This window comes from Entamoeba nuttalli (assembly GCF_000257125.1).
Source record: "Entamoeba nuttalli P19 unplaced genomic scaffold asmbl_6142, whole genome shotgun sequence".
NCBI classification, from domain to species: domain Eukaryota; phylum Evosea; order Mastigamoebida; family Endamoebidae; genus Entamoeba; species Entamoeba nuttalli.
The window spans coordinates 11,472-24,216 of NW_008577911.1; the positions used below are offsets into that span (position 1 = coordinate 11,472).

Below are 12,745 nucleotides of genomic sequence, written 5' to 3' on the forward strand. Positions count from 1 at the left end.
GTATTATATATAATTTCATTTATTATTAATACCATCATTTATATCATTTTCTTTTGTTATTATTCTTTCATAATACATTACTTCATTCTTTCTATTATTATTTATTTTATTTCTTATTAAAATACTTCATCATAATCAGTTAATAATTGATATTTCATTATTTGATTTTGTATTAATATTTGGTATTTCTGATATGCCATCTTCGAACCTAATATTTTGCAAAAGATAAAAATAGTAATGAATGAAAAAAAAAAGGGGAAAAAGTTTTTTTGAAGTGTTAATAAAAAAAAAATGACGTTATTCTTTCCTAAGAACTAAAAATATAAACTTCATTTAAAATGAAGTTTTTTGAACTAATTATAATAGTTAATATGAAACATTCAGTCAAAGCTTCAAAGGAACCAAAGAAACTTACAATTGCCAAAAGAATTTCAACTTCATTTGAAGGAGAGCAAGAAGCATTATGTATTTCTTTATTAATGTCTCATGGTGTTAAATTTACTTTATTAAAACCAAGAAAAACACATACTGGAACAGAAAATGATCCAGAAGCATTATTTTTTACAATTCAAACAATACATTTTGGTGACTATGAAGTGTTATTTAATTATATTACTGATCAAATTATAATTAATGAAGAGAAACAAATTTCTCCAGAAAAGAAAGATAGAAAAAAATATGAAAAAAGAAATGTCATTTCCTCAACTAATAACTTCCTTACTGATTTATTGAGACATTTAGGATATTCTATTAAGTTTAAAAAAACAAGATCAACAAGTATTATTGTTAAAATGAATCGTGTTTCTAGTTTAGTAGGAAATGGAATATGTCTAGAAGATACTTCTTCAATTTCTCAACTTGGAAAAATGATTAATCATAAAATTAGAGATATTTTTGATCAAGCAGATATTAAACGTGAAGAACCTATTTTTTTCGATTATAATAAGCTTGGAATTTGTTTCAGAACATTTGGTGATAGATCAAATGATATTACTCAATATATTTGTAAGATTATTACCCCTGATAAAATATTATTATCTCAAACTAAAAAAGAAAACAACAAAATAATTGAAAAACAATGTAACTCTTCAATTAGTCCTTCTTTAGATATTAGTAGTTTTAAAACGGAAGGCAACAAAGAAGAAATTATAAAAAATGAAAACATTAGTGTTGTTTCTTTTGATAGTCAAGAAATATCCTTTAATAATAATTATACTTTCACTAATGAGGTAGTTGATGTCATTACTTTTATTCCTTATAACAATTGGCAAGTTTCTTTTGAACCATTTGAAAATAATACTACTCAACAATTACCAACTCTTTCAAGTGTTGGGTTAATTTAATTTTGTTTATTCTTTCTGATTTTTAACAAAAAATAATTCTTTTTTTTAATCATTTTAAAGTATTTCAAAAAATACCGAATATGTTATTTACTTAATATGAAATTTACCCATTCAACTTTTATTTCAAATTCTTGCTTCTCTTTAAACGAAAGAAAAGTAAAGGAGGGATCATCTAATATTCCTTGAATTGAAACAATAATAAGTTCTTTATTTTGTTGAATGAGAAATTCATTTTCTTCTGAAAGAAGAACATCAAGAAATGGATATGATAAAGTTCCTGTAAAAGGAGTATCACCAAATAGAATAGAAGGAAATTGTTGAGTACAATTACTTTTCAAATGTAATTGAATTGATAATAATAATTCAGAACCAATAGAATCTTGTGGTTGGATAGTGGAAATAAAGTCAATAGAAAAAAGTGGTTCAGACAATAAAGATAACCAAAGAATTGCTAATGATGGAGTAGTGTCTATAGATAACTGAAGTTGTTGGAATGAACTAGGAATATCATTTTTATTTAAAAGAAAAGTTGGAATAAAATCAAATAATGAGCATTTGAGTAATGAATATAACTGATCAACACAACCATAATCTAACAATACGTGTAAACCACCACTTATCAAAAAAGATAAATAATATTGTGGTAATGTTATTAGGTGAATTAATTTAAGGATTTGTTCTATTTGCTCTAAATCATTATCTTCAATATATTTAATAATTTGTGGAATAATAGAAGAAATATCTAATAAAGATTCTTCATTAAAAGAGAGAAGAATTTCAATAAACTTGTTGTCTAATGTTTGCCCATCAAGATGAAAAATAACTTGTTGAAAGTACTCAATAACAGCGGATTTAGGAATATAATGAATAAGATGAGGCAATAATAAAATACAGTGATAGAAAGGAGGTAAAGATTTTAATATTTGAAATGCAATAGAAGATGATAATTGGGTATAAGTTAATAAAGTAATTAAAACTTCATTATTTGGATTTTCAAAAAAAGATTCAATCAAATAATCACATAATGGAGAACGAGAAAAGTATTTCTCTAAAAAGTCATTTGATAATGTAGTAACTAATATACGAAGGAATTGGATACATTGGTCTGATATTTTTGATAATAAAGTAGATTGAATTAAATGATCAATATTATAATGATTAAATAATGATGCTATTAATTCTACAGGTGATAATAAAAGGTATTGATTAAATAAAATAAAAACAGAATAATCCAAAGAATCTAATAATAATAAATAAAGACTTTTAATCATACTATGAAAAGATAATTCGTCTATAGAAACTTTATTTAACAAAAATTTATTCGATTGAAGAAGAGTAATAAATTGGATTATTAAATCAACTAATGATTTTGTTAATAAATGTCTTGAACAAACTTGGAATAAATCATTAATTGAAAAAAGAGAAGACTGACATAAAACTAAAGATGGTTCTTTCAACACAATTTGAAGAAGAAGTAAAACACATTTGTCTGACTCTATCTTCAAATCAGTTTCTTGTTTTATTAAAATTAGACAATTAGTATTGAAGTTATTGATAAAAAAATGAAGTAATTCATTATGAACCATTTCATTCTCTTGGTTTAGGTAATAATGATATAATTGTGTATATTCAAGCTGGTTTAATGTATTTTTTAATGAAGATATCATTTTACATTTTGTTGTAGATAAACACGTTGTAGAATGAATAATTTCAAAAACTGTACTACTCATTTATAAGAATTGATCTGAAGATTTTAAGATATGATAGAATCTAATCATATTATAATGATGAAATGACCTTTAAAATTTTTTTTTTAATTTCAATCTATCAACTCATAATCCATTTCTTAAAATTATTTATGGTATACAACAAATTGATGCTATTTTGTTTATGTATATTTTGTCCTCCAATTGCTGTATTTATAGAAACCAATTCTATAGGAATAGAATTTTGGATATGTTCATTTCTTTGGATATTTTGTTTAAGCATTGGAGGAATTATCTATGCTTTTATCAAATGCTTCTTCTAAAAACTGAAGAAAAAAATTAACAAAAGTTTTTAGTTAGTTAATTTAAGAATTATTCCATTAACAAATGATATACTGTGAAAATTTTCACTTTTAAAGAACATACAACCAAGTATACTCAATTCAATTTTCAAAACAAACCGTGTTATGAGTAGTCCAATGTTAACTCCTTCAAATGCACTAATTAAAAGGATGTTCAACCATTATTCTTCCATTAAAGAAAAAGATACTTTGTAAGGCATGTACCTTAACATATAAACTCTCCTTTTCTAAAGCAAAAAAATAAAATAAAATTCAAGTATTATTGTACATACATTTGATAGAGAAAATTCAATCAAGAAAAAGAGACAATTATAAAGAAGTTATGTTATTTACTTTTGTGGTTCTATTACGATAAATTATTAACGTTTTTAGTAAATTCAGCTTTTGTTTAAGTTTCGTTAAGTAAATAATATTATAAGAAGAAAGTAGAAATACTCTAATAAATACAAATGTGAAAATAAATTATATTAAAACCAAAAGAAATCAAATCAAAATAATCAATTTCTTTTTTGCTATTCAGAAGTAATAACGTGGAAAAGAATTCTTCCAATAGAAATGAAGATAAAAAGGAGATAATAACAAATTTTTAAATAACCAATCACTTCTTTTCTATGAATATTTGTAAAAACAGTCACAGGGTTATACTTAAATGAAGCATTAAAGAAATGATAAATATCTAATGACAATAATGGAATAGTGAAAAGAAGTTCAAAGATAAAAAATTGTGGAATATAAATGAGGGTTAAAATAAGTTGTATGATAACTTCTGGGACAAGAAGACTAAATTATGTGAGTAAATTAACTAATAAATCCATTAAAAGAATCAAACAGAAATAATAACTTAAACAAACGGATTAACTCTTTTACAAAAATCTACTGGAGATAATTGATCAGTTTGAATATCTACAATACAAAGACAATGAAACAATACAATAACAAGTTCTACTCCTGATAATAAAATACCACAAATCCAAGTAACAATGAAATTTGGTTGTAACATTTGAACAACTTTTAATTATTAGTTCTTATTTTGAAACTTATTTAAAAAAAAACATTCAACAACCATAAAATTAATGAACTTTAGAAATTCATAAAAATTAGGTTTTTTTTTTGTTATTTCTCTTAGAATTAGAAATAGAGTAATAATGAAGTTAAATAAGTGACAAATGTAAGAATTATATAAAAAATGATGATGATAAATATAAAACTTCTTCTTTTACATAGAAAATACATTGAAAAGAATAAGTTTAGAAATAACATTTAATTTTTGTAATGTTTTTTAAAAAAGAAAAATATCAATATTTAACACAAATTGTTATTATTTTTGAATAGGAATAAAAATTAAAAAAAATTAAAAAAAAAAAAGAGAAAGGAATGAGATTGTAAAAGAGAAAACAAATAAGAAAAGAGAGAAAATAGAAAATGAGATCGACATAAAAAAGATTTAAATGGTTTGTTTGAAGAACAAAAAAGGAAGAAAGAAGATATTCTCATTTTAATAGGAAAAAACACCAACAAAGTTAGAGACAGTATATTTAATGTCAGTGATTCAATATTTAGATTCACTTCATACATTATTTAATTTTCATCAAGTGTGTCATAGTTGTGATGACGCTATTGGAAGAACAAAAATTAATCCATGTTATAAAGAAAGGTCATTAGAAACTATGTTATTAGACTCACGACTTAATAATTTAAATAAAGAAATGAAAATATTTGGAGGATTAGAAACACTTCATATTGACATCAATTCATTAGAGAAAATAGAATTAAATAAATGTTTGTTTTAATTGAATAAATTCAGAAAGGATAATATTAAATAAAGTAGTAGAAAGATATAAATTATTTGAGATACCATTCTTTTTAAATCAACCAAGTACTAATAAATATAAAAATTTAAATGGAATTAAGGAGAAAATAGTTAGTTATAGAATTGATCTTTCATTTAAAGAGAATTTAGATATAACTACATTAATTAATTTAAGAGAAATAAGAATTAGAGTAACAAAACAACTTTCAAAAGAAATAATAACAAATTTTATAACAGGACTAAAGAAATTAAGACATTTACATAAAGTAATTATTGATTGTGATACACAACATCTTGAATATTTATGGTCATTAGTAAAAGGAATGAATTCAGAACGTACAACAATTATATTTAGATTAAATTGGTTAAGAGATGAAGATATTCCAATAATACAACAAGTATCTAATGTAATAAATGTTGGTATTTTTACAAATGGATTAGGTAAATTCCATGATATTTATTTAAAGAAAGGAGTTATATTATTATTTTATACAGATTATTATCTTCAAGTTTCTAACCAAATGGTATTTGATACTCAATTTTCAAAATTATTAAAAGAGTATTTTCCTTTTAAAATTGAAATTCAAGGAAATAATTTTATTGCTCATGTTGGAAATAGTAAAATTATTAAACTTCGTTCATTAAATTATCTTTCTGATTTATTTATTAATGAAGCTCGTTTTGATGAAAAAATTACAATTGAATTACCTACTCATTTAGAAAATTTAATTATTAATAATACTTCTTGTATTGATCGTCATGGATTAGATGGAATTGAAAATACTTTAGTCCCTAAAACAGTATTAGCTCAATTTGCTTCTCTCATTTAATTTAAATTATTTTCTTTTTTTTCTTTTTATTTTCTTTAAATTTAAAGAAATTGTTGTTTAAAAGTCCTAAAACATTTCACTTAATTTTCTGTTTCTTCTACTGTTTTTGTAACAAGTCCTTTAAAACTAGCTACTGGGACGTATGAAACGAGAGTATAAAATTTACCTTCTTCACCTTCCATTGGAAGTCTTGCCATTCTAACTCTAATTCTATCAGCAACTGATCTAATACCTTGACTCCAAATAAATTGATTTAATCCCATATCAAATTTAACATTATGTGTTTTCATAGTTTTAATTGCAAGGAATCTAATAATTTTAATGGCTTTTGGTGCTCTCTTCTTAAATGATTCTTTATGAAGATATTTATGCATATGAATAGTCATTTCACGAGTAATTGGTGCCATTTCTTTTGTTTTAATTTCTTTACTTGGTTTCTTATTTCCAACTTTACTAGATTTGGCTTCTTTTCGTGCCTTATTAGCAGCTCTATATTTTAATACTCGTGGATTAGTTGTGGTTGATTCAGCCATTTTCACTTCTCAAACCCTTTAGAGTTCCTTTTTTTAGTTCTTTCTACTTTCAAGTCGTTTATTCTTTTTTAATCATATTATTCTTTTTTGTTATTTATTATTGTTATTTTTCTGAATTACCATTGTCTTGAAAAACGAAAACTAAAAAAGTGATTGTTAATTCTGAAAAAACTCCAAAATGGTTTTTCTCTAAAATTCATTAGATTTCATACAAAAAACCAGGGAAACAAAACAATAAAAAAGTAAAAATAAAATTAAGGGTTTTCTAATTTATTCTTTTTTTTCAAATTTGACTTAGACAAAAACAGACAAAAAAGTCTTTTTAAAAAAGAAATAATTGATATAATGAAAACACGACAAAATCACGTGGTAACCAAAAAGAAAAAGAAATAAAGAAAAAAAAAGAAAAAAAAATAATTTAAAAATAAAATTAAAGTAGGTTGCAATTAAAAGTCAAGTTAAAAATAAATATTTAAATAGTTTAAAGAACTGAAAAATCAAATCATTCTTTGGGATGCCAGTGAAAGACTACAAAATTGTAGTATTAGGAAGTGGTGCTGTTGGAAAGTCATCAATTACAGTTAGATTTGTACAAGGCATTTTCTTAGTTAAATATGATCCAACAATTGAAGATTCTTATCGTAAACAATTAGATTTGGATGGACAACAATATGTCCTTGAAATTTTAGATACTGCCGGTACTGAACAATTTACTGCTATGAGAGATTTATATATGAAAACTGGACAAGGATTTGTTCTTGTTTATTCCATTATTGCACAATCTACTTATAATGATCTTGATCCAATTCATGACCAAATTGTTAGAGTTAGAGATACAGAAAATGTTCCAATTATTGTTGTTGGTAACAAATGTGATCTTGAGAGTCAAAGAATTGTTTCACAAGATGATGGAAAAGCTCTTGCAGATAAATATGGAGCTGAGTTCCTTGAAGTTTCTGCTAAAGCTGAAATTAGGATTTCAGACATTTTCACTACTCTTATTAAAAGAATTAATGCTATGAACCAAACTAAACCAAAGAAGAAGAGTGGTGGATGTTCTCTCTTCTAAAAAACACGGACATCTTTGTTCTCTAATCGTATTGTTCGTATATTTTTTCTTTTTTTTTTTTTTTATCCTTGTAAAAAATTTATTTTCAAATAAAAAGAAAATTTCAATTATTTAAAGAAGAACCATCAAAATTGTAAAAATGGATAAAACAAGTATACCTGATATTCCATTGTCACACTTCCATTCAATTGGATTGAAAATAATTAATTGACCATTATCACTTTGGGTTGATACTGATGCTTCTGCAAGCCTAACAGGAACATAGGTAGTTGAATCTGATAATTTAACATCTCCAACATAAGCAACAAAATCCCCCTTAGCTACATCTTCATTTACTGAAATTGTTATATTTTGAATAGATGAACTAGTAATTGGAACAACTACATTATTTTCAGTATTTGGAATTACTTTAATTTGTGAAGTGTGTGTACGTCTACCAGTTTTTAAAGTATTACCTTTAACAGTAATTATAATTGGTACTTCACTTGTATTTGTACTTTCATAGTACAAGACAAATTGAATAGTTTTTAATTGAGTATTTATTGGTTTTTCATTAATAAATTGAACATTTTTTTTAATATTTCCTTTGTAATAACTAGTGTCATTAATAAAAACTAATGTAGGCGACAAGTATTCAGTATCAATATGCCATCCATCATTCATTTTACCATCAGTAAAGATAAAACTTTCTTTTCCCATGGCATTAAAACAAAGAAGGATTATAATAATGAACATAACTAATGAATGATTTCTTTTTGTTCATAGAATGTTTAAGTAGTACTATCTTTTACTTTAGCTTTGTCAATTTCATAATGAGATTGAATCTTTTCTGTTTAAAAGAGTAATATTCTTTTTTCAACAAAAGATGTCTCATAATTTTTGACTTTTCTTATTAAAAAAAAAATAAAATAAAAGATTAATTTAAGAAAAACATTCATTGATTATTCCCAGTTAGTGCGTCATAGGTTTGTTTATCAATCATTTGCATTGTATGTAAAGCTTCAAGAATCCCATAGGCTAATGATGGATTTTCTGAAAGAATTGTTTTTGCTTTTTTACGATCAGTTTGAACAAGTTTCTATTAATCAGTATTTGAGTAATATTAATACCAAGATTATTTAGAATACAAACTTTTACTTCTTCTATAGCACTAAGTAACTGTTGTTTATCAATACAATCAAGTGCTTGTTTAACATCTTTTTCTGTCGCAAATTTCGTTCCAGTTTGAGGTGGTTGTTGCATCAAATGAATTTTTAAGTTTTTTTTGAAAAACAAAATATTAAAATTTTTTGTTATTTTAATAAAAGAAAATTACTAAGAGAAATAATATACAAGAAAAACGAAGGGAAAAGAAGAAAAAGATAATGAAAAAGAAACAAAAGTCAAAAAAAAAAAAAAAAAATAAAAAATAAAAGAAACTAAAAAATTATAATATTATGAAGTTGGTCTTAATACTTTTAGTATTTGTAGTTTCAAATGGAATTGAGACAGTTAGTAATAATGATAAACAGTATCACTCTTACATCAAACAAATTACAGAAAAAATGACAGAAGTAAAAAGTAAACATGGGAAACGAATTGCTGAATTAAAGAATCGAATGAATAACTTACAAAATGAATTAAATAAAAAGAAACAAATGATGGCCAATGAAATAAATAAAATGAAAGAACAAGTAGTTGAATTACGTGTTGCAGAAAAAGAAACAAAGAAAGCTAAAATAAATTTAAAACAAATGGCAAATCAAATATATAAATTAAAAAATAAAGCACAAAAAGCTGCTAGTGAACCTGATAAAAGAGTAAGTCAAACCATTATTTCACAATTAAGAAAAAAGAAAGTTTCATATGAAAATATACTTCTATCAATGAAAGAGAAATACACTAAAGCTGAAGGTATATTAAAATTAATGAAGAAAAATCAACGAAGAATTATGAATCAACTCTTCAGATTAAAACATCGAATGTTTAGAGTAGAAGAAAAGATTAGAAGAGAAAATGATAATACAAAACGTTTATTAGCTCAAAAGAAAAAATTACTTAAAGAAGCAAATCAATTAGCATCAGATAAAAAACGTTTTGCTCAACAAAAAAGTATTCTTGAAAGTAAAGTTGTTGTATTAAAAGAACAAATGCAAAATGCAACAAAACAACATCTTCCTAAATTACAAAGTCAAATGGAACAATTTAAAGAACGTATTTCATTTTTAGGTGAAAGTGTAAAAGATGTAATTGAAAGAGAAGAAGAACTCTTTGTTGATTCACCTAAACTTTCAGCAGCTAAACAAGAATTTTACTCTAAACTTAATCAACTCAAACAAGATAGATCAAATCTTCTTCAACAAATAAAAGATGCACGTTATGAATTAAAACAAATGAAAGGTAAATTAAATCAATCAAAAACAAAGAAGGTTAGTCAAGGAATTATTCGTGAACAAAAAAATCTTGTTAATGAAGCAAAAGAAAAAGTTATTGAAATAAAAAGAAAATTAGCTGAAATTAGAAGAAAAAAAGATGTTGTTGTAAGTACTTTTAAAGCAGAAGAAAAACAATATTATGAAAATAAACGAATTAAAGCAGAAAAGAAAGCTTTTAAACGATTATCTGATAATGTTAAAGAATTACAAAGAGTGTTTAATAGAATTATTAGAATTAAAAATGCTATGAGAACAAATACTAGTGAAAAACTAAAACAAAGACTAATTATTGTTAATGGACATAAAAAAGAATTATTAATTAAAATTAAAGTGCTTGAAAATAGATTACTTAATTATCAAAAAGTTAGACAACAACAATTTAAAGTTCAACGAGTTGAAATGAGAATGAAGAAAGAAAGAATTAATAAAATTTTAAATGAATTATATAAGAAAATTGCTATAAAGAAAACATTACTTGACATGAGTAAAGAAAGTCAAAAATTAATTAATGCTAAAGAATATTTCTTAAGTGTTGATAGAGCTAATGATTTAGAAAAGAAAATTGCAAGGATTAATACTATTTCCAACAATTTACAAGTAAAAGAAGTAAATATGCTTAAATCAGTTATTAAACGAATGAAAGTTATTGTTAATATTATTGGAATTAAACAAGCAAGTTTTGAAGAAGAACTTGCTGGAGATATGGCAGAGTTCCATAAAATTATTGATGCTTTCATTGTTTCAAAATATAATTTGGATATGCAAACCAGAGAGAATGAACAACAGGCTCAAAAATTAAGTGGAAAGTAATAATTGGTTGTTTTATCATTTTATAAATTATTTATAATAGAAAATTTAAAAGAAAAAAAAAGATAAACAATTCTTGTTAATTATCATGCATTAATGATTTTCCCCCATTAAATAAAACACTTCTAAAATCAGTGATTGGCTCTTCTTCTTTTTTAAATTCTTTCTTTGGGAGTGGTGGTTTTGTTGAATGTTTTGGTTGTGGTGATTGAGTTGGTGATCCAACAATTTTATTTTTAGGAGGTGTTATTGGTTTGGTAGATGTTATTTCTTTTGTTTCTTCTTTCTTTTCTCCTTCTTTTAATGATTTTCCTCCATTGAACAAAACACTTCTAAAATCTGTAATAGGCTCTTCTTTTTTTTCTGGAACTTTTGGTTTTATACTATCTTTCTTTGGTGGTGGTGGTGTTGGCTTATCTTCCTTTTCTTGTTTTGAAGTATCCAAACAACTCTTTTTTGGTTGTGTTGAAGGTTTAGATGGCTGAGCGATTGAAGGAGTATTACGTGCTGGAAGAGTTGGTTTGTGCCGTTCTTTCTTTTCTGGGTTTGAAGGAAGGGATTGTCTTTCATGTTTTTGAGTAGTTGTTTTAATTGGTTCAATGTGACTCTGTTTTTTTTCAAGAAGTTGAGATTTGCTTTCTTCTTTCTTTTCTCCTTCTTTTAATGATTTTCCTCCATTAAACAAAACACTTCTAAAATCTGTAATAGGTTCTTCTTTTTTTTCTGGAACTTTTGGTTTATGTTCATTCGTTGAAGGAGGTTTTGTTGTTATACTTTCCTTCTTTGGAGGGAGGTTTTGTTTTCTTGAAGGAAGAGATGGTTTTGGTTTTTTTTGAGGATCTTTAGAATTAGTTTTTTCTTCAATTTCTAGTACTTCCATAGGTGGTTGTGGTAGTGACTTATTTTTTTTTGGTGATTTGGTTGTTGAAATAATTGGAGCATTTTCTGTCTCACACTTTGGTTTTTGTTCTGAAGTATTGGAGTTTATTTGTTTTGGTGTAGGAAGGATTGGGTTTGGTTTAGTGTGCTCTGAAACAATGGGTTTGCTTTTAAATGCTGGTGTTTGTGTTATTTGTTCTGCCATTAGTTTTGCTCCTGATCGCTCTCGTTTTAATTCATTTCCAGGAGGTTTGCAATACATTGAAACTGGTCTTTGAGGTTGGTTATTTTGATTATAAGGTGAAGGTTTAAGAGGGTGTTGTGTAGATGTAGTTTTAGGAGATGTTGCTTTTTTTATTTCTGATGGTTTTTTAAAGCCATCAACAGGAGGAGGGAGTTGGTGTTGTGAGGCAGTTGTTTCAGATTTCTTCATAGTTAACTTTTCCTTTGATTTTTCTCTGATAAGAGCATTTTTGGTAGGTTCACGTTTATTTCTTTTGTTCAATTCTTCTGCAATCATCATACATGGCATAGGAGATCCTCCATAAAAAGGGTGTCTTCTTGGAGAAACACATTCATCTTTTGAGTCAATTGTCATAGTACATGCTTTTTCTTTTGTTTCACAAGTCATTTTTTTTTTCTTTTCAAACCCTTCTTTACTCATCTTTTTTTTGTTTGGAATTGACTGAGTGGGTCTTCTTGGTAATGTCTCTACTTTACATTTGTCTGATTCTCGAAGTAAATGGTCAACTTGTTGTTGAGAACTCATTTGTACATACAAAGATCTGAAAATTATTGGCTCTGAGAATTTAAAAAAATCTAATGAAATTCAGCTAAAAATACCTTTTCTTGAAAGAAATATTAACGAAAAAATCAATAAGAAAAATTATGTTTACTTTTCATTTTCGTAATGTATTATTGTTTCTTCTAAACCATTTATTAACAAAATGTTTTATATGATTATTCATTATGTCTTGAAGCTGATGCTGTTA

At 25.2% G+C, this 12,745-nt stretch overlaps 10 protein-coding genes across 10 annotated transcripts; 4 read left to right on the plus strand and 6 right to left on the minus strand.

Annotated features, from left to right (window-relative positions):
* Positions 1–371: 371 nt before the first annotated feature.
* Positions 372–1,343, plus strand: ENU1_148260 (hypothetical protein; the record flags this gene model as incomplete). Its single annotated transcript, XM_008860535.1, has 1 exon — positions 372–1,343. The coding sequence occupies one exon, from the start codon at positions 372–374 to the stop codon at positions 1,341–1,343; it is 972 nt and encodes a 323-aa protein (XP_008858757.1).
* An 83-nt stretch (positions 1,344–1,426) lies between these two features.
* On the minus strand, positions 1,427–3,073 carry ENU1_148270 (hypothetical protein; the record flags this gene model as incomplete). Its single annotated transcript, XM_008860536.1, has 1 exon — positions 1,427–3,073. The coding sequence occupies one exon, from the start codon at positions 3,071–3,073 to the stop codon at positions 1,427–1,429; it is 1,647 nt and encodes a 548-aa protein (XP_008858758.1).
* A 1,179-nt stretch (positions 3,074–4,252) lies between these two features.
* ENU1_148280 (hypothetical protein) lies at positions 4,253–4,411 on the minus strand (the record flags this gene model as incomplete). The annotated part of the gene is made up of 1 exon (XM_008860537.1): positions 4,253–4,411. The coding sequence occupies one exon, from the start codon at positions 4,409–4,411 to the stop codon at positions 4,253–4,255; it is 159 nt and encodes a 52-aa protein (XP_008858759.1).
* A 538-nt stretch (positions 4,412–4,949) lies between these two features.
* ENU1_148290 (hypothetical protein) lies at positions 4,950–6,051 on the plus strand (the record flags this gene model as incomplete). Its single annotated transcript, XM_008860538.1, has 2 exons — positions 4,950–5,190; positions 5,240–6,051. The coding sequence occupies 2 exons, from the start codon at positions 4,950–4,952 to the stop codon at positions 6,049–6,051; spliced, it is 1,053 nt and encodes a 350-aa protein (XP_008858760.1).
* An 80-nt stretch (positions 6,052–6,131) lies between these two features.
* ENU1_148300 (ribosomal protein L31e protein) lies at positions 6,132–6,584 on the minus strand (the record flags this gene model as incomplete). Its single annotated transcript, XM_008860539.1, has 1 exon — positions 6,132–6,584. The coding sequence occupies one exon, from the start codon at positions 6,582–6,584 to the stop codon at positions 6,132–6,134; it is 453 nt and encodes a 150-aa protein (XP_008858761.1).
* A 514-nt stretch (positions 6,585–7,098) lies between these two features.
* Positions 7,099–7,653, plus strand: ENU1_148310 (Ras family GTPase; the record flags this gene model as incomplete). The annotated part of the gene is made up of 1 exon (XM_008860540.1): positions 7,099–7,653. One exon carries the CDS (start codon positions 7,099–7,101, stop codon positions 7,651–7,653), a length of 555 nt encoding a protein of 184 aa, XP_008858762.1.
* Positions 7,654–7,764: 111 nt separating this feature from the next.
* On the minus strand, positions 7,765–8,352 carry ENU1_148320 (hypothetical protein; the record flags this gene model as incomplete). The annotated part of the gene is made up of 1 exon (XM_008860541.1): positions 7,765–8,352. The coding sequence occupies one exon, from the start codon at positions 8,350–8,352 to the stop codon at positions 7,765–7,767; it is 588 nt and encodes a 195-aa protein (XP_008858763.1).
* A 235-nt stretch (positions 8,353–8,587) lies between these two features.
* On the minus strand, positions 8,588–8,895 carry ENU1_148330 (hypothetical protein; the record flags this gene model as incomplete). The annotated part of the gene is made up of 2 exons (XM_008860542.1): positions 8,588–8,731; positions 8,785–8,895. The coding sequence occupies 2 exons, from the start codon at positions 8,893–8,895 to the stop codon at positions 8,588–8,590; spliced, it is 255 nt and encodes an 84-aa protein (XP_008858764.1).
* Positions 8,896–9,089: 194 nt separating this feature from the next.
* On the plus strand, positions 9,090–10,877 carry ENU1_148340 (hypothetical protein; the record flags this gene model as incomplete). The annotated part of the gene is made up of 1 exon (XM_008860543.1): positions 9,090–10,877. One exon carries the CDS (start codon positions 9,090–9,092, stop codon positions 10,875–10,877), a length of 1,788 nt encoding a protein of 595 aa, XP_008858765.1.
* A 76-nt stretch (positions 10,878–10,953) lies between these two features.
* ENU1_148350 (hypothetical protein) lies at positions 10,954–12,522 on the minus strand (the record flags this gene model as incomplete). The annotated part of the gene is made up of 1 exon (XM_008860544.1): positions 10,954–12,522. The coding sequence occupies one exon, from the start codon at positions 12,520–12,522 to the stop codon at positions 10,954–10,956; it is 1,569 nt and encodes a 522-aa protein (XP_008858766.1).
* Positions 12,523–12,745: the final 223 nt, after the last annotated feature.